This window comes from Saccopteryx bilineata, chromosome X, assembly GCF_036850765.1.
Source record: "Saccopteryx bilineata isolate mSacBil1 chromosome X, mSacBil1_pri_phased_curated, whole genome shotgun sequence".
Classification (NCBI taxonomy): Eukaryota; Metazoa; Chordata; class Mammalia; order Chiroptera; family Emballonuridae; genus Saccopteryx; species Saccopteryx bilineata.
Window position 1 is genome coordinate 73605121 of NC_089502.1, and position 21090 is coordinate 73626210.

Sequence of the window (21090 nt, forward strand, 5' to 3'; positions counted from 1 at the left end):
TTAATATCCAAAATTTATAAGAACTTAGGCAACTCAACATCAGAAAACCAAACAATCCAATTAAAAAATGCACAGAAGACCATGCAGATGGTCAATAGGCATATGAAAAGATTCTCAACATCACTATTCATCAGAGAGATGAAAATTAAAACCACAATGAGATAGCACTTCACACCTGTCACAATGGCTATCATCAATAAATCAATAAGACATCAGAGTAATGGTGTGAGAGATATCCTTGATCTCTCCCTTAGAAATTTCAAGAAATTGAACAACTATAACTCAATGAAAAAACCCAAGCTGTGCTCACAGGCTTGCCTGAAAAGATCCACGTGTGGTATTGACTTAAGGTGAGAAGGATAGAGAAGCAGGCCAGAAGATAAGATGCACTAAAAAGGGCTCTGGAGATGCTCTGGAGACTCTCTGGGTTTTTGTTTGCTGGCACTCATGAGAGGAAAGAATACTAAACTGTCTATTTTATTGTCTTCTGGGACTCTGGAGAGAGGAGAAACCCAGACTGATTGGTGAGAATTTGGGGAACAAAGCAGCAGTAGAACAAGGGGTCACTGCCAGTGTTCCCATGGTCTGCCAGTAACTAGCATTGAGACAGAGACATAAAAATACATATTTTAGCTCCCGGCCTCCCAGATCCTGCCTTTCTCCCCCTGTGGGTATGGAAAGTGACAAAGACATACACCACAACTAGTTGTACACAGCCACTCTTTCCCTGAGGAACACAAGTGCTCTGTGTCTGGTCCCCAGGTCAGTTGAGATACCACCGGGGAGCATGCAGAGGCCTGAGACTGCCATTGCTAAAACTGTAAACTTCACAACATATCCCACACATCATCACGACTGCAGTCCCACCTCCATTATCTTGATGGTAGCTTCTCAAAGGGAACAGCCTGGGAATTTGGCAGAGCTAAAACTTGTAGTCTAGCACCACCCACTGGGAAAAATAGAAAAATCTCTTTTTGCTTGGGACTTTAGAAGAGGGATTTTTCATTTCTTACAATTATTTTTTCTGGATTTTCTTTGTTGTTGCTTTGTTAGTTTCTGATTAATGTTTTTTTTTTGGTTTTGTACTTTGTTTATTTGGTGGTATTTGTCTTTTTCTTTTATTTTCACTTTTATCTCTTTAAATTTAATTTTAATTTTTTCATTGCTGTTTTTCCTTAATTTCTTAATACCACTCTCTAATTCCCTCAAAGCAGAAAAAAAAACAAATACCATGGCTACTCAAGGAAAAGTCACAGTTCAGAAAGAAAATGAAAAATCTCCAGAAAGTAATCTCAATCACATAGAAACCTATTAAACACAGATAATTCAGAATTGAAATTCTGAAAATATTAAACAAGATTCAAGAAAACACTAATAGGCAACTGAGTGAGCTTAAAAAACAAAATGAGTACCTCACCAAAAATACTGAAACTTTAAAAACAAAGATGAAAAAGTCAATACATGAATTAAAAAAATAAGCTAGGAAGTTTAGCTAATAGAACAGGTTAGATAGAGGAGAGGATAGTGAAATAAAAGATAGGCACATAGAGATGATACAGAGAGAAGAGACTCACAAATTTTTAAAATAATGAGAGAGCTCTACAAGGATTGTATGACACCATCAGAAAGTACAATATAAGGAAAATGGTTATTTCAGAAAGAGAAAAAGAAGGGAATGGAGAGCCTATTCAAATAAATAACTAATGAGAACTTTTCAAACCTAGGTAAAGAGTAAGATATTTAAATCCAAGAAACAAAGAGAACACCAAGTTACCTCAACCCAAACAGACCATCTCCAAGGCCCATTGTAATAAAACTATCAGAAAACAATGACAAAGAAACAATCTTCCAGGCAGTTAGGGAAAAGAAAATATCACATATAAAGGAAAGCCCATTAGATTCTCATCAGACTTCTCAGCAGAAACTCTACAAGCCAGAAGAGAGTGGTCCCAAATGCTCAAGTACTGAAAGAGAGGAATTACCAGCCAAGAATATTATATCTATCAAAGTTATCCTTCAGCCTGAGCAGGTGGTGGCATAGTGGATAGAGCATCAGACTGAGACACAGAAGACTCAGGATTGAAACCCCAAGGTCATCGGGTTGAGCATGGGGTCATTTGGTTTGAGCAAGGCTCACCAACTTGGACCCAAGGTCGCTGGCTTGAGCAAGGGGTCACTCGGTCTGCTGTAGTCTCCCAGTCAAGGCACATATGAGAAAGCAATCAATGAACAACTAAGGAGCCACAATGAAGAATTATGCTTCTCATTTCTCTCTCTCCCCCTTCTTGTCTGTCTCTCCTTATCTACCCCTTTCTCTGTCTTTGGAATAAAAAAAGAAAAGAAAAATATCCTTCAAATATGGAAGTGATATAAAAAAATTTCCAGAAAAACAGAAGCTCAGGGAATTTATCACCCTAAAACCCCCACAGCAGGAAATACTCAAGGGGATTAGTCTACAGGATACAAAGAACAAAAAAAAACTACAAGTAAAAGGTCCAACAAGGTTACAATATAAGCAAGGTTACTTTGAGATAATAAAAGCATAAAAGGTGAGAGGATAAAGACCTGTAGTAGCAAAGGAAGATGGACTGCAGAAGCACTCATAAGACAAAAGACTCTTGTATATATGAATTTTTTTCTCAATAACCTAACAGTCACCACCCATGTATAAACCAAAACTGAAAGATATTACTCAAAGAAAGAAGAAATAAAAGAAAGAAGCATGGAATACCACCAAACTAAAACAAATGACAAAAACACAAAGGAAAAGAACCAAAGGACACATAGAGCTAGCAGAAAACAGAACACAAAATGGCTATAGAAAATTCTTATTTGTCAATAATTACTCTAATTGTAAATGGAATTAATTTACCAATAGACACAGAGTAGCAGATAGGATCAAAAAGCAAAATATGGGCCTACCTGTGGTAACACAGTGTAAAAAGCATCTACCTGGAATGGTGAGGTCACCGGTTTGAAACCCTGGGCTTCCCTAGTCTAAGAAATATGGGAGTTGATGCTTCCTGCTCTTTTTTTCTCTCTCCTTTCTAAAATGAATAAATAATAATAATAAAAAGCAAAATGCAACCACGTCAGATTATACATTTTTTCTGATTTGCATGGAACATTCTCAAGGATAGACCATATGTTGGGCAACAAAACTAACCTCAACAAATTCAAGAAGACTGAAATAATACCAAGCATATTATCTGACCATAAAGCATTGAAATTATAATTCAACTGCAGAATGGAAGTAAAGAAACCCACCATAATGTGGAAATTAAACAAAACCCTTCTAAGATAAGACTGAGTCAAAGAAGTAGTAAAAACAGAGATCAAAATATATATACAGACTAATGAAAATGACAGCAAGACATACCAAAACTTCTGGGATGCAGAAGTTTTATATTGTTACAAGCTTATATCAAAAAATATTGTTACAAGAGATCTCAAAAAAAAAAAAAAAAGATCTCAAGTAAACAACCTAACATCACATCTGAAAAAACTAGAATATAAAGAAAAAACAAACCTAAAGTTAGCATAAGAAAGGAAATAGTAAAAATTAGAGCAGAACTTTATGAAGTAGAGAAAACTATAGAAAAAATAATACAACAAAGTATTAATTATTTGAAAAGACCAATAAAATTGTCAACCCCCTGCCTAAACTCACTAAGGAAAAAAAGAAATGACTCATATAAACAAAATTTAAAATGAAAGAGCAGAAATTATCACAGACGTAGGTATACAAAGGATCATTCTATAATACTATGAAAGATTACATGCTATCATATTCTAATTCAACAATCTAAAAGAAGTGGATAAGTTTCTAGAACTACATAATCTTCATAGCCTGAGTGACAAAGAAGTGGAAAATCTAAATAGACCTATAAGCAGGGAGGAAATAGACACAACTATCAAAAACCTCCCCCAAAATAAAAGTCTAGGACCAGATGGCTATACCAGTGAATTCTATCGAACATTCAAAGATTTGGTACCTATTTTTAAAGTCTTACCAAAAAAATAGAAGAATAAGCAATACTTCCAAACACATTTTATGAGGCCAACTTAACCCTGATACCAAAACCTGACAAGGAGAACACCAAAAAAATAAAACTACTGACCAATATCTCTAATAAATACAGATGCAAAAATCCTAAACAAAATATTAGCAAATCGAATACAACAATACATTACAAAAATAATGCACCATGATCAAGTGGGATTCATTCCAGGAGTAAAAGGATGGTTCAACATATGCAAATCTAACAATGTAATACACCACATGAATGAAACAAAGGACTAAAGTCATATGGCCCTCTCAAGAGATGAAGGAAAGGCATTTGATCGGATACAATATCTATTTCTGTTTCAAAGACTCAATAAAATGGGTATAGAAGGAAATTACCACAACACAATAAAAGCCATATATGACAAACCATCAACCAATATCATATTCAATGGTTAAAAATTGAGAGCTTTTCCTCTAAAATCAGGAACATGACAAGGATACCCACTCTCTGTACTCTTATTTAACATAATATTGGAAGTCTTAGCCAGTGTAATCAAGTAAGATAAAGAAACAAAAAGCATGCATATTAGGAAAGAAGTAGTAAAAGCATCACTTTTGCAAGTGACATAATCCTGTATATAAAAACCACCCCAAAATAAAAATAAACCAAAGACTCCACCAAAAAACTATTAGAAACAAAACAGTTGCAAGATACAAAATCAGTCTACAAAAGTCCACTGCTTTCCTATATGCCAATAGTGAAACTTCAGAAAATAAATTGAAAAATAAATTCCTTTTACATTGGCAAGAAAAAAAAAAGAAAATACTTGGGAATAAACTTAAAAGATGTGAAGCATCTATATTCTGAAAACTACAATGCATTATTAAAAAATTTAAAAAGACATGAATGGAAATATATTCCATGTTTATGGACCAAAAGAAACAACATAGTTAAAATGGCCATATTACCCAAAGCAATATACAAATTTCATGCAATCCCTGTTAAAAATCTCAATGTCATTTTTTAATGAAATAAAACAAAAAATTACCAGAAAAAAACCCAGAATAGCCGAAACAATTCTGAAAGAAAAAAAAAAAAAGCCAGAAGTATCATATTACCTCACTTCAATTTATACTATAGTGCCACAATAATCAAAACAGCATGGTACTGGCAGAGAAACAGACGTATCAACCAATGGAAAAGAACCGAGAACCCAGAAATAAAACCACATATATATGGACAAATAAGCTTTGACAAAGGATCCAAAAACATACAATGAAGAAAAGAAAGTCTCTTCAGTAAATGGTGCTGGGAAGATTGAAAAGCCACATGCAAAAGAATAAAAGTTTACTACAGTTTGTTCCCCTGCACAAAAGTTATTTCTAAATTGATCAAAGACCTAAATACAAGAACTGAAACAATAAATTACATAGAAGAAAACAGTAATCTCACGGACCTTGGCCATGGAGAACAGTTTATGAATTTGACTCCAAATGCAAGGGAAGTAAAGGCAAAAATAAATGAATGGGACTATATCAAACTAAAAAGCTTCTGCTCAGCACAAGAAACCAACAAAAAAATAAAAAGGCAGCCAACCAACTGGGAGATGATATTTACAGACAACTCCAAAAAGAGGTTAATATTCAAAACATATAAAGAACTCACAAAGCTTGACAACAAACAAGCAAACAATCCAATTTTAAAAATAGAGAAAGGACCTAAACAGACCTTTCTCCCAAGAAAATATACAAAAGGCCAACAGATACATGAAAAGATTATCATATTTGCTAGCTGTCAGAGAAGTACAAATCAAAACTACAATGAGAAACCCCTTCACACCTGTTAAACTGGCTATTCACTGGGGAACAAAATTTTTGTTCCATCCAAAAAAAAAAAAAAAAAAACCACTTGTTCTTATCTAATTCGAGTGTGCTGATCTCAAATCTGACATTAGTTTTCTCTGTAAGCCACAGTTTTTTTGCAATTCAAGATTTTATGTTTTCATCTTGTAAAATTTTCAACATTTAGTTTAACATAACAAAGGACAATGTCTTCTACACATCATCTTTGTGAAAATATAATAATTTATATAATGCAGTATAATGCAGTAAATACACTAATACACTAAAACATATGATTGCATCAGAATTTGTCTACAATTTTGAAATAGAACATATTAAAACACTTATTTTAATCATAAAATTTGTGCAAAACTTATTTAAATTCTACTCAGGCAAAACTTTGCGTTTGTAGCTCTTGAGTTTGTGTACTTGTTGAGGACAATCTCGTTTGATGCTCCAGCAGTAGTCTGATCATCACTAACAGGTCCAAGATTTTCGGGAAACTTATCAAGGTGACTGTTCAGGAAGTGAATCTTTTTCTTTTATTATTAATTTTACTAGGGTGACATCAATAAATCAGGGTACATATGTTCAAAGAAAACATGTCCAGGTTATCTTGTCAATCAATTATGTTGCATACCCATCACCTAAAGTCAGATTGTCCTCCGTCACCTTCTATCTAGTTTACTTTGTGCCCCTCTCTCTCCCCCTTTCCATCTCCCTCCCTCCGCCCCGTAACCACCACACTCTTCTCAATGTCTCTTAGTCTCGTTTTTATGTACCACCTACATATGGAATAATGCAGTTTTTGGGTTTTTTCTAATTTACTTATTTCACTCCGTATAATGTTATCAAGATCTCATCATTTTGTTGTAAATGATCCGACGTCATCAATTCTTATGGCTGAGTAGTATTCCATAGTGTATATGTGCCACATCTTCTTTATCCAGTCTTCTATTGAAGGGCTTTTTGGTTGTTTTCATGTATTGGCCACGGTGAACAATGCTGCAATGAACATGGGGCTGCATGTGTCTTTACGTATCAAAGTTTCTGAGTTTTGGGGGTATATACCCAGTAGAGGGATTGCTGGATCATAAGGTAGTTCTATTTTCAGTTTTTTGAGGAACCACCATACTTTCTTCCATAATGGTTGTAGTACTTTACATTACCACCAACAGTGAATGAGGGTTCCTTTTTCTCCACAGTCTCTCCAACATTTGTTATTATCTGTCTTGTTAATAATAGCTAATCTAACAGGTGTGAGGTGGTATCTCATTGCAGTTTGATTTGAATTTCTCTAATAACTAATGAAGATGAGCGTCTTTTCATATATCTGTTGGCCATTTGTATTTCTTCCTTGGAGAAGTGTCTGTTCATGTCCTCTTCCCATTTTTTATAGGATTGTTTTTTATTTGATTTTTTATTAGTTTGCTTGTTGTTGAGTTTTATGAGTTCTTTGTATATTTTGGATATTAGGCCCTTATCTGAGCTGCTGTTTGAAAATATCATTTCCCATTTAGTTGGCTGTCTGTTTATTTTGTTGTCAGTTTCTCTTGCTGAGCAAAAACTTCTTAGTCTGTTGTAGTCCCATTCATTTATTTTTGTCTTCACTTCCCTTGCCTTTGGAGTCAAATTCATAAAATGCTCTTTAAAACCAAGGTCCATGAGTTTAGAACCTATGTCTTCATCTATTTACTTTTCTGTTTCAAGTCTTACATTTAGGTCTTTGATCCATTTTGAATTAATTTTAGTAAAAGGGGACAAACTGTAGTCGAATTTCATTCTTTTGCATGTGGCTTTCCAGTTCTCCCAGCACCATTTGTTGAAGAGGCTTTCTTTTCTCCATTGTGTGTTGTTGGCCCCTTCATCAAAAATTATTTGACCATCTATATGTGGTTTTATTTCTGGACTTTCTATTCTGTTCCATTGGTCTGAGTGTCTATTTTTCTGCCAATACCATGCTGTTTTGATTGTCATGGCTCTATAATATAGTTTGAAGTCAGGTATTGTAATGGCCCCAGCTTCATTCTTTTTCTTTAGGATTGCTTTGGCTATTCGGGGTTTTTTATAGTTCCATATACATCTGATGATTTTTTGTTCCATTTCTTTAAAAAATGTCATTGGAATTTTGATGAGAATTGCATTAAATTTGTATATTGCTTTGGGTGAATGGCCATCTTGATTGTATTTATTCTTCCTATCCAAGAACAAGGAATATTCTTCCATCTCATTGTATCTTTTTAAATTTCCCTTAACAATGCTTTGTAGTTTTCATTATATAGGTCCTTTATATTCTTTCTTATGTTTATTCCTAGGTATTTTTTTTTGTAACAATTGTGAAGGGGATTATTTTTTAGAGTTTGTTCCCAATTGTTTCATTGCTGGCATATAGAAAGGCTATGGACTTTTGTATGTTAATTTTGTATCCTGCAACCTTAGTGTATTGGATTATTGTTTCTAGTAGTCTTTTTGTAGATTCTTTGGGGTTTTCGATATATAGGATCATATCATCTGCAAAAAATGATACCTTTACTTTTTCTTTTCCGATATGGATGCCTTTTATTTCTTTGTCTTGTCTGATTGCTCTAGCTAGAACCTCTAGCACCACATTAAATAAGAGTGGAGAGAGTGGACAACCCTCTCTGGTTTCTGATTTAAGGGAGAAAGCCTTCAGTTTTGTGCCATTTAATATGATGTTAGCTGATGGTTTATCATATATGGCCTTTATCATGTTGAGATATTTTTCTTCTATACCCATTTTGTTGAGAGTCTTAAACATAAAATTGTGTTGTATTTTATAGAATCCTTTTCTGCATCTGTTGATAAGATCATGTGGTTTTTGTTCTTTGTTTTGTTGATATGGTGTATTACGTTAACCATTTTACGTATGTTGAACCATCCTTGAGATTCTGGGATGAATCCCACTTGATCATGATGTATTATTTTATTAATATGTTGTTGTATTCGATTTGCTAGTATTTTGTTTAGTATTTTAGCATCTGTATTCATTAGAGATATTGGTCTGTAGTTTTCTTTTTATGTGCCATCCTTGCCCGGTTTCGGTATAAGGGTTACATTGGCCTCATAAAATGTTTTTGGAAGTATTGCTTCTTCTTCAATTTTTTGGAAGACTGAGTAGAATAGGAACCAAATCTTCTTTCAATGTTTGATAGAATTAACTAGTATAACCGTCTGGGCCTAGACTATTTTTGGGGAGGTTTTCAATAGTTTTTTTTTTTTATTTCTTCCCTTCTAATTGGTCTGGTTAGGCCTTCTGCTTCTTCATGACTCAGTCTAGGAAGGTTGTATTGTTCTAGGAATTTATCATTTTCTTCTAGATTGTTGAATTTAGTGGGATAAAGTTTTTCATATTATTCTATGATATCCGTGGTGATTTCTCCTCTTTCATTTTGGATTTTGTTTATATGATTCCTTTCTCTTTTCCTTGGTAAGTTTTGCCAAGGGTTTGTCAATTTTGTTAATCTTTTCAAAGAACCAGCTCCTTGTTCTATTGTATTAATTTTTTCTGTAGTTTTTCTGTTCTCTGTTTCATTTATTTCTGCTCTGATTTTTATTATCTCCTTTCTTCAACTGGTTTTGGGTTGTCTTTGTTCTTCTTTTTCCAGTTCCTTAAGGTGTGAAGTTAATTGGTTCACTTGGGTTCTCTCTTGTTTGTTCATATATGCCTGAAGTGATACAAACTTCCCTCTTATCACTGCTTTTGCTGCATCCCATAGATTCTGATATGTCATATTGTCATTTTCATTTGTCTGTATATATCTTTTGATCTCTGTGCTTATTTCTTCTTTGACCCATTCATTTTTTAAAAGTATGTTGTTTAGTTTCCACAATTTTGTGGGGGTTTTTTTCTCCTTTTTGGGAGTTGAATTCTAGTTTCAAGGCTTCATGATCAGAAAATATGCTTGGTACAACTTCAATTTTTCTGAATTTGCTGATGTTATTTTTGTGGCCCAACATATGGTCAATTCTTGAGAATGATCCATGTGCACTGGAGAAAAATGTATACTCAGTCACTTTGGGATGAAATGTCCTGTAGATGTCTATTGTATCCAGGTGCTCTATTATTTTGTTTAAGGCTAATATATATTTATTGATTCTCTGTTTGGATGACCGATCTAGAGCCATCAGCAGCATATTGAGGTCTCCAAGTATGATTGTATTTTTGTCAGTTTTTGTTTTAAGGTCAATAAGTAGCTGTCTTATATATTTTGGTGCTCCTTGGTTTGGTGCATATATATTAACAATTGTTATGTCATCTTGATTTAGCGTCCCCTTAATCATTATGAAATGACCATTTTTGTCTCTGAGTACTTTTGCTGTCTTGTAGTCAGCATTATCAGATGTGAATATTGTTACGCCTGCTTTTTTTTTGGATATTATTTGCTTGGAATATTGTTTTCCAGCCTTTCACTTTGAATTTGTTTTTATCCTTGTTGCTTAGATGAGTTTCTTGTAGGCAGCATACAGTTGGATTTTCTTTTTTAATCCATTCTGCTACTCTGTGCCTTTTTATTGGTGAATTTAATCCGTTTACATTTAGTGTAATCATTGACACTTGTGGGTTTCCTATTGCTATTTTATACATTGCTTTCTGTTAATTTTGTGTCTTGTTTGATTCTTCTCCTTTGTTTTTCTATGCTTTGTTTTTGTTTGGTTGTATGCCATACACCTTTCCTCTGTTGCTATCTTTTTTAATTCATGTGCTTCTGTGGTGGTTTTCTCAAGGGTGGTTACCATTACGTAATAAAAAGTGTTCCTACCCTGCTCATTGTAGTGCACTATCTTGTGAGTCCTTTTGCACTCCATCGTCCTTTGCTACTGTTAATCTCCATCCTCTCCCCCCCCTTTTTTTGTTGTCACAGTTTAAATTTGGTTTTATTGTGTTCTTGGTGAAGCTTTTACTTGTGGTTTTGTTTTGTTTTGTTCTTTGTCTCTGGTTGGAAAACCGCCTTTAGTAATTCCAGGAGTGGGGGTTTTCTGATGATAAATTCCTTCATCTTTTCTGTATCTGTGAATGTTTTTATTTCCCTTTCGTATTTGAAGGATAGCTTTGATGGGTATAGTATTCTAGGATGAAAGTTCCTCTCTTTCAGGACTTTAAATATTGGGGTCCACACTCTTCTACCTTGTAGAGTTTCTGTTGAGAAATCTGATGATAATCTAATGGGCCTTCCCTTATATGTTTTATTCTTCTTTTCCCTGGCTGCCTTGTGAATTTTTTCTTTGTCATTGGTTTGTGCCAATTTCATTATGATGTGCCTTGGAGTAGATTTGTTGGGGTAAAGAAAATTCAGAGTTCTGCTTGCTTCTTGAATTTGAGGCTTTAGTTCTTTCCACAGGCTTGGGAAGTTCTCATTTATTATTTGTTTGAATATATTCTCCATTCCATTTTCTCTCTCTTCTTCCTCTGATATACCTATTATTCTTGTTATTCTTTTTTATGGAGTCAGACAATTCCTGTAGGGCTTTCTCATTTTTTTTTAATTTTTGAGTCTTTTTCTTTTCTCTATTGTTCCTCAAGTTGCTTGTCTTCTATTTCACTAATCCTACCTTCTATCTGGCCTGTTCTATTAGCTAAGCTTGTTACCTCGTTTGTCAGCTCGTGAACTGAGTTTTTCATCTCTGTTTGATTTGTTTTTTGTTTTCTTTTATTTTTTTTACAAAGACAGAGAGAGAATCTGAGAGAGGAATAGACAGGGACAGAGAAACAGGAACAGAGAGAGATGAAAAACATCAGTCATCAGTTTTTTATTGCAACACCTTAGTTGTTCATTGATTGCTTTCTCATACGTGCCTTGACTGCAAGCATTCAGCAGACTGAGTAACCCCTGCTTGAGCCAGCGACCTTGGGTCCAAGCTGGTGAGTTTTGCTCAAACCAGATGAGACTGTGCTCAAGGTGGCAACCTCTGGGTCTCGAACCTGGCTCCTCCACATCCCAGTCCAATGCCCTATCCACTGTGCCACCGCCTGGTCAGGCTGATTTTTTTATAGTTTCAATTTCCTTGTTAATATATTCTTTGTGTTTGTTGAGTTGTTTTCTGAGCTCTCTAAATTGCCTTTCTGTGTTTTCTTGTTTATCTCTGAGTATTTTTAGGATTTCTATTTTAAATTCTCTGTCATTTAGCTTCAAGTTTTCCAATATATTAAATTTTTTCTCCATAGATTTTTCCTCATCTATCTGTGCTACCTCTCTTTCTTTTGTATCCATGATATTCGATTTCCTTTTCCTTAATGGTATCTTAGGGTGGTTGTGTTGATAGTACTAATGAGAATTAATAAAGAACAAAAAGTTAAAAAAATAAAAATAAAAAAAATTTAAAAATTATTATTCCCTTTTTTTTTCTCCTCTCCTCTCCCTCCTTCTTGAGAAAATCTTGTGGTGAACTGTGAATTATATTGTGATAAATAGACCAAAATCTACCTATAATGGAGGGCCTGAGTTGGGGAGAAGTGGTAAAGGGGCAAAAAAGTGGGTATGGACCCACAAAATGCAGAAAAGGAAAAAATTTTGGTCAAAAATAAAATGATTTAAAAAAATTGATTTGCTTTTAGGTGATGGTTATAAGGGATATAATGAGAGGAATAAGAGGGAAACAGGAAAAAGGGAAAAAAAATTTAAATTTCTATTGTATTTAGTGGAGCAAAAACTAGATAAAATGGAGAGCCAGGGTTGGGAGCACTGCTAGTGAGTTTAAAAAGTGAAGTAAAAAAAAACCCTAAAGCACCATAAAGAATAATTTGAGTCCCAAATAAAATAATTTGTGATTGAGGATTGAATGAGAGGAAAAGTAAAGGAGAAAAGAAGAAACTAATACAGAGGGAGGAAAAAAAAGAAAGAGGAAAACACACACACACAAAAAGAACAAAAGGAGAGAGAGAGAGAGTTTAGGGTTTTGGAATGCAACCCTCTTAGAGAGAAAGGAAGAAGAAAGGAAAGATAATGGGAGGTGTAACACTTATGGGTAGTGTAGTTCAAGGAGAGGAGAGAGTAAGACCGGCAGAGAATTAAACCACCAAATTGGAAGAGGAAGAAAATAATCAAGACAAGAAGATAAGAGAAACAAATGAAAAAATATAATAAAATGGGATAGGTTATAAAGTCTGTGGATTATTCTTGATTTTGAGAGGTTATCTTCTTGCTTTTTCTTTTCTCTCCCTCTTCCTGGTCAGTGACTCTGTACCTCATGTTCTGCCCCTGTGGCACATTTAGGTAGAGATTTGTAGTTGATAAGTCTCTATAGCGATGTCATATATTGGGCTTCAGTCTCATTGGCAGTCGAGGCTCATTAGCATTTATAGGCTCCGACAATGAGATAATCTATTTTCCCGGAACCTCTATCCTAGTCTTTCCTTCCTGAATTAGTAACCTGATAATCCAGCTATGGGGTTGCTGCTGCCTCTGCCTAGAGAGATTTTGTCAGTTAGGATCGCATAGGTCAGTTGGGAGGCGAGCGGACTGTGGGTTAAGCTAATCCTTCATGGGTCTGTTAGATTGTATGGCTGGGTGAGGCATCCCACTCGCCGGGAGAAGTTTGAGTGTAGGGAACCTCAAGTTCACACGTTGCTCTTCAGGGTGCAGGGGTGACCCCGAGACTCTGGTTTCGGCCCACACAAATGCCTTTGACTCTGCCCCTCTGTCCAGAACATGGGCGCCCACTCCTGGGGGAATCTCTCGCCCACTATCTGCGCTCTCCGACCAGGATATCAAACCGGCTGCCTCTCTCCCTGGGTTAGGCGGCAGCTGGCCCACTGAGAGAAGTTCAAGCATAGGGAATTTTGCTCCCTTGCGCTCCCTGTGTGCCGCTCTTCAGGGCATAGGGGCGACCCTGAAACTCCGGTTTCAGCCCACACAAAGATCTCTGACTTTGCCCCTCTGTCTGGTAACACGGGCGCCCACTCTCAGGACTCTAGGAGGAATCTCTCACCCCCTATCTGCGCTTGCTGACCAGGAGATCGGGGCCAATGGCTGCCCCAATTGCCTTCTTTGTTTGGATTTGACACGAGTGTTAGCTTGTGTTGACTGGGTTGCCACAAGCACAGTTTTTCCTCGGCTTCGATGTCCGTGCCACAGCCTGGTTCGGATGTTTCTGCTGCAGCCTGGTACTATTCACACCCTATGCCCGCCTCAGTTCCTATACTCTCAGTTCCCAGTGAAAGCAGCCTTTATTTAAGTTAGTGAGGAAGGCAGAGTGTTTCTTCCTTCGTCTTATTTCCTTCGGGGTTGATTATATATTTAGTCAATTTTTCGCTCAATCATACCTTTGTGTTTAGTGTGGAACTTCTGGAGGCTCCAAGGATTGATTTTTCTGTCTCTAGTTGAAGATCTTGTTGAATTTTTGGGGAGATTTGTCAGTCACGCTCCTCACAGAGCCATTTCTCTGATGTCACTCTCATGAGTCAGGAAGTGAATCTTAACACTCATATTACATCTAATGTCACGGAAAGCCAACACCATCCTTTGAACCAGAAGTTCATAGTTTTCTGCTTTTTTTGTTGCAAAGGAAGATCTTTGTAACTGCCACAAAAGACTGCCATGCTGCTTTCTCCTCCTTGTTCAACTTCCTGGCAAATTCTTCGTCACATATGAGGGTTCAAATTTGAGGTCCATCAAATACACCTGCTTTTATCTTCTCGAAAGACAAGGCAGAAAAAGCAAAAATAATATGTTGAAAGCATTCACTTTCTCTATTCAAAGCCTGAACAAACTGCTTCATTAAGCCAAGTTTGATGTGAAGTTGGGGGAAAATGATCCTGTCTTGATTAACTACAGGTTCATTCACAATATTTTGCATCCCTACTTCCAGAGCTTCACATTTTGGCCACTCCTTCTGTGTCCAGTGTTTCTCCCAAGCTCGGCTGTCCCACAAACACAGAAAGTAAGGATACTTCGTGAAACCTCTCTGTTTTCCTAGCAGGAAATTTACCATTTTAAGATCCACACAAATGACTCAGTTATGCTCCTCATACTTCAGAATGTCGAGAACAATTTTTATGTCATTCTTACTAAGTCATTCAATTCGGTTGGCTAAACTGCTGAGGTGTTAATGACTGCTTGGCATCAGAAGAAGACGCTTCAGATTCTACACTCATTTCCTCATGCATCTTATCAAAATACACTTGATCACCATGTTCCCTTTCTTTGTCCTTAGAAGAAATAAAACCATTGAAAACTGGAACCGGGAGTGTCTCCGAGTGTGGGATAGGTCGTATTGCTGAAAGAATGTTAGGATATGCGATCATATGCCAGGTTTTTTTGTCGATGCCCTTTGTATGGATCAGACAGAAATAACAGTCACTGATGTGGTCCTTAGGTTCATGCCAAACCATGGGAATACCAAAAGGCATTCCTTTGCATTTTTCTTTTGTCCAGTCACGAAGCATTTCCTCACAATTATGACACACAATATGAGGAGCCCAATTCTTGTCTTGATTGCCAAGGGGAACTTGAAAATAGGTAATATATGCATGTGTCACAAATGATGAAATATTGTGCCTTTGAGGTTGAAGTGTGTAACAGCCACATATGTTACAGAAGGTGTCAGGACTATTCTTACATTTACGCTTACTTGAAGAAGCCATGATTCAATCTTAGAACAAAATAAGAGGGTGTTTTTATCAGATAATAATTTTTTACATTTAAAAACAACTAAAATTATGTAAAAGTGATGTTTTTAAAACATTAATTGCCTGTGGTTATGTTCAATCCAAGAGCTGTTGCCCTTTAACTCCAGTTTAGAAACCAATGCATGCCATTAACTTTAATAAAAATAAATTAAAATTGCATAAAAAATAGAGCATGCACCAAAAAACGGATTTCAGATTTGGAATCAGCGATGCAGAAATATATAGAAACAGTTCTAAAACCTCATGCAACAGAAAATGAAAAAGAAATTGTTCCCCAGTGAATTATCAACAAGAGAAGTAAAAACAGGTGTTGAGGAGGAGACTGTGGAGGAAAAGAACCCTCATTCACTGCTGGTTGGAATGCAAACTAGTAAACCAGTATGGAGGAAAATATGATGCTTCCTCAAAATATTAAGAATAGAATTACCATATCACCCAGCAATTCTCCTACTGGGTATCTATCCCAAAAACTTGAACACATTGATATGTAAAGACACATGCACCCCCATGTTCATTGCAGCATTACTCACAGTTGCCAAGACATGGAAACACCCATAGTGTCCCTCAATAGAGTATTGGATAGAGAAGATGTTGTACATATATTCAATGGAATACTACTGAGAAATAATAAATTATGACATATTTCCACTTACAACAACATGGATGGACCTAGAGAACATTATACTAAGTAAAACAATTAAATCAGAAAAAGCTAAGAACTATATGATTTCATGCATGGGTGGGAGATAAAACTGAGAGTCATGGGTATATAAAAGTGAAGTGGTTTCCAGGGCTGAGTGGAGTAAAATGGACCAAATATATGTCCCACAAAGGTAGGCTATAAAACAAAGACTCATGGACACAAATAAAAGTAAAGTGGTTACCAGGGGGAAGGGAGGAGAGGTAAGGGTGTAAAGAGGAACAAATATATGGTGAGGGAAAATGATTTGACTTTGGGTGATGGACACACAACACAATCAACAAGTTCAAATGCTATAGAGATGTTCACCTGAAAGCTATTGATCAATGTCACCCTATTAAATTTATTTTCTAAATAAATAAATTAATAAACAACTTTTGATGAAGGTATGGAGAAATGGGAACTCTCATGCAGGATTGTTGGGAATGCAGATTCATGAAGTCATGATAGAAAACAGTATGGAGGGTCCTAAACAAATTAAAAATGGAAATATTTTATGACACAGTTATACTATTTCTAGGGATTTAACTGAAGAAACCCAAAACACCAATTTGAAAGAATATATTCACCCCTATGTTCATTGCATCATTATTTATAATAGCTAAGATATGGAAGCAACCCAAGTGTTCATCAGTAGATGAGTGGATAAAAAAAGCTGTGGTACATTTTCACAGTGGAATATTAGTTAGCAATAACAAAGAATGAAGTATTACCATTTATGACAGCATGGGTATATTTAGACAGTATTATGCCAGATTAAATGAAGTAATTTACTCAAAGAAAAATACCATAGATTTCCCTTATATATGATATCTAAAGAACAAAGTGAAGAAACAAAATACAAACAGACTTATAGATACAGAGAACAGACTAATGGTTTCTATAGGGAAGGAAGTTTAGGGACTGGATGGAAAAGGTCAAGAGATTAGGAAATACATTTTGGTAGTTAGAAAACATTCATGAGAATGTAAAGTACAGCATAAGAAATAGAGTCAATAATATTGTAATAACTATGTATGATGCCAGGTGGGTACTGGAAATACTGGGTAGAATACTTTGATGCTGTACACCTGAAAATAATAGAAAATAACATTGAATGTAATCTGTAATTGAAAAATATGATTTAAAAAATCCTAGTACTATATTTGGCTCATAAGAGAGGCCAAGTAGGCCCTGGTCGGTTGGCTCAGTGGTAGAGCATCGGCCTGGCGTGCAGGGGATCCGGGTTCGATTCCCGGCCAGGGCACATAGGAGAAGCGCCCATTTGCTTCTCCATCCCCCCCTCCTTCTTCTCTGTCTCTCTCTTCCCCTCCCACAGCCAAGGCTCCACTGGAGGAAAGATGGCCCGGGCGCTGGGGATGGCTCCTTGGCCTCTGCCCCAGGTGCTAGAGTGGCTCTGGTTGCGGCAGAGCAACGCCCCAGAGGGGCAGAGCATCACCCCCTGGTGGGCAGAGCATCGCCGCTGGTGGGCGTGCCAGGTGGATCCCGGTCGGGCACATGCGGGAGTCTGTCTGACTGTCTCTCCCCATTTCCAGCTTCAGAAAAATACAAAAAAAAAAAAGAGAGAGGCCAAGTAAATGTTAATATGCAATGACATTTGTCATACTTGGTTTTGCACTTATTTCTGGATAAATAATAAGATATATCTGAGTTTTAGGTCACCTTGGTTTAGGCCAAAAAGCACTCTGGTACAAGGTATGAACCATAACTAGGAAATGATCTGAGTTCCAATTTTTTTTTCCCGAAGCTGGAAACAGGGAGGCAGTCAGACAGACTCCTGCATGCGCCCGACCAGGATCCATCCGGCATGCCCACCAGGGGGCGATGCTCTGCCCCTCTGGAGCATTGCTCTGTCGCATCTAGAGCCATCCTAGCGCCTGAAGCAGAGGCCACAGAGCCATCCTCAGTGCCCGGGCCATCTTTGCTCCAATGGAGCCTCGGCTGCAGGAGGGGAAGAGAGAGACAGAGAGGAAGGAGAGGGGGAGGGGTGGAGAAGCAGATGGGCGCTTCTCCTGTGTGCCCTGGCTGGGAATTGAACCCAGGACTCCTGCATGCGAGGCCGATGCTCTACCACTGAGCCAACCAGCCAGGGCCTTGAGTTCCAAATTTTAAAAAAGGCAATTTCATTTTTCCCCCACTGTACCTTCCCTCATTCACAGGATGATTACCTTTCAAAAGTGGAATCTGGAAATCCTCTAAGAGCCTGATTCCACTGGCCGTACTACCATGTCTTGGCAAACTGTGGTCTAGTAGCCAATATTTTCCTTTGGATGTAGAGTCCTGAAAGAAGTCAAGTATTCCTAACTTGCTGTACTTTACATTCTCATGAATGTTTTCTAACTACCAAAATGTATTTCTTAATCCCTTCAAATAACTTGACCTTATTTCACCAATCAATGTAATGAACTAGGCTTGAGGATTGAAGCAGCACCATTACCGTAAGGGTGCCCAGTTCTAAAATATTCATAGCACTGGAATTTAACTCACTGCAATTGGATACAGGGCCTATACTCTAGGAGTTGACACTCATCAGCTGAATGGCGCCTGTAGCACCATGCTTTCCGTGCAGCCATTACAGTCCTTGGTTTGCAGCAGAGAAAAAGCTGTTAGCAAATTTTATTTATACTCATGGAATTCTGTATTATGGTAGAAATATTACTGGCCTAGGAGACTTATCTTCTTCTATGGTAAGGGAAAGTTATAATAGTATCTACCTCAAAGTACTACCGAGGTGCTTCATTTATGTGGCATATTTAAACTCCTAACACAAGCCTCATTAGTGGTAGGTGCCTATTACATGGTACTAATTTTTTTCCCTTTAGGGGCCTTCAACTCATTGTTCTTCAGGCAACTCACTACATCTCTAGAACTCATTCTTGGAATGCAAGGGTGGACTAGAATGATTTTTAACAGTTGCTTCGAGCCCAGCAATATAGGAGGCCTTTGACAAAGGGAATGAGAGGAGGGAGAGAGGGAGGAAGGAAGGAAGGTAAGGGAAAGGAAAGGAAACTTTTGCAGACCTGGTTACTACTGACTCTTCTACATAAAATAACCTACTATAATCAGTGTTTTCTGTGCTTAGTTTATGTATTTTGGGCTAAATGAAGGAAGAGGAAAGCCAAGCTGCAGCTAAATTTTTGGGGTTTTCCCCTGCTATCATACAACCATTGCTCTTCAATTTCTCTTTTTTCTATGCCACAGACCATCCTGCTCAGCTAAAAGAATCTTCCCTAGCATCCCAGTCTATCCTATAAACTAAAGAAAGCACAGCAGTAAATGAGAGAAAAACAACCAGGGACTTGGAGACAGAAAGGGGAGGAGTAAAGGGATGCTTGAGCTCCTGCTGGGGCAAGGCCACAAGCATGAGAAGCTTTCTGTCTGTCTCTGTGGGTGGCTCTTTGTGCTTATGGATCTCTCTGTTCTACTTGTACATTCATTCAGTCAGTCGAATTTTAATGAGGGCCTACTATGTGCCAGGCCTATGTTAGTAAAAAACAGGCAAAGTATTGAATAAAATAAGTTATTGAATGAACCTCCATGTCTTTCTTTGAGCAGCTGTGATCCTGAAGATATGTGTGTGCTTGTATGTGTGTTTCTATGTATCTGTGACAACTCCAGGTATGTACGATCATTTTTCTTGTTGTAACTTCAAAAGACTTTCTTTCAGTTGCTGTGATTCACTTCACAAAGAATGGGTCTTATCTCTTGATTTTTATAACCTGCAAGATAAGGATTTTGATCACTAGCAATTTAAAAAAACAACTGGTAAACCCATGGAGTTCTCTTGTATAGAAATTGTACTTACATTTTGAAAAATAACATGTTATTGGTTGCAATATGATCCTATGCATAATTACAGGAGTTGGGAGGCAGAAACATTACCTGAGCCCAAGTCTCTGCAGTGTCATGCTAAAGGAGTGACAATTTTTACCATTGCTCATTTTCTCATAGGTGTTCTTGGGTTTTTGGTAAAGGTATATAAAGCATCTTCGTTAAAACAAAACAAAACAAAAAACAGTCAGTAGTCCTGATAGAGGAGATATCATAAGGACCTGAATTGTTCATCCTTATGAAAACCAAACAGTATAGCACTGAGTTAAATCCGCTTGATTTAATAGTTAGATTCTGTGTGATCAAATTGTTTTAGGGTTATTCTTTGTCTAATTCTCTCATCTGGCAGGATATATCTTCATGCCCTTTCTGCCTAGAAATACTTAAGGAGAGAAACTCTGGAAAATTATTAACAGTGCTGTTTACTTTTATATTTGTTCTCCCAGGGAAACAGAAGTACCTGTGCGCTAGCAGAAATGATTGCACCATCGATAAATTCCGAAGAAAAAATTGTCCATCTTGTCGCCTCCGGAAATGCTATGAAGCGGGGATGACTCTGGGAGGTATGATACTTTTATTCCTTTTTCTCCTCTTCCCTCCCTCCCTCATACTCTTTTTCTCTCTTTAAAGCTGATTTTCCCTCTTGATGCTTCCAAAGGGGCAGCTATGGTCTAGATAGAGGCTGACCCCTTCATATTCAACATAGCCGTGAGCCAGCTGGTGCCTTTCTTTACCTTAACCATGCCACAGCTCACTGTTTGGCTGGGCGTAGAAGCAGGAGGTGTGAAGCAGGTATCAGGACACATACAAGGGTGAGTGAGTGTGGATGTGACTATGAAGGGATCCTCAGGGACAAACATAATGCTACTGGACTTATGTTGTTAAATGGTGACTAGGCTGAGAAAACTAAGGGACGCCGAACAATGAGAGGTACAGGATGACCCAGGCACAGGCTAGCCTTAAACACCGAATGATTTCTGTCAGTTAACTGCTGCTGACATTGTAAGGCTGGCCACCTGGAAAGAGAAGTTGCTTTTCTTTGGAGCCCATGACTAGGCTGCC

At 37.2% G+C, this 21090-nt stretch overlaps 1 protein-coding gene and 1 non-coding gene across 4 annotated transcripts in view; one reads left to right on the forward strand and one right to left on the reverse strand.

Moving 5' to 3' along the window:
* Positions 1-21090, forward strand: part of AR (androgen receptor) — a 264781-nt gene that overhangs the window by 200853 nt on the left and 42838 nt on the right. For all 3 annotated transcript variants that reach the window (XM_066248912.1, XM_066248914.1, XM_066248913.1), the window contains one exon: positions 20475-20591. In XM_066248912.1, the coding sequence (XP_066105009.1) occupies positions 20475-20591 (117 nt within the window). The remainder of the gene's footprint in view (positions 1-20474; positions 20592-21090) is intronic.
* TRNAA-CGC (transfer RNA alanine (anticodon CGC)) lies at positions 18215-18290 on the reverse strand. Its single transcript has one exon. It is a non-coding gene; the product is annotated as a tRNA-Ala (tRNA).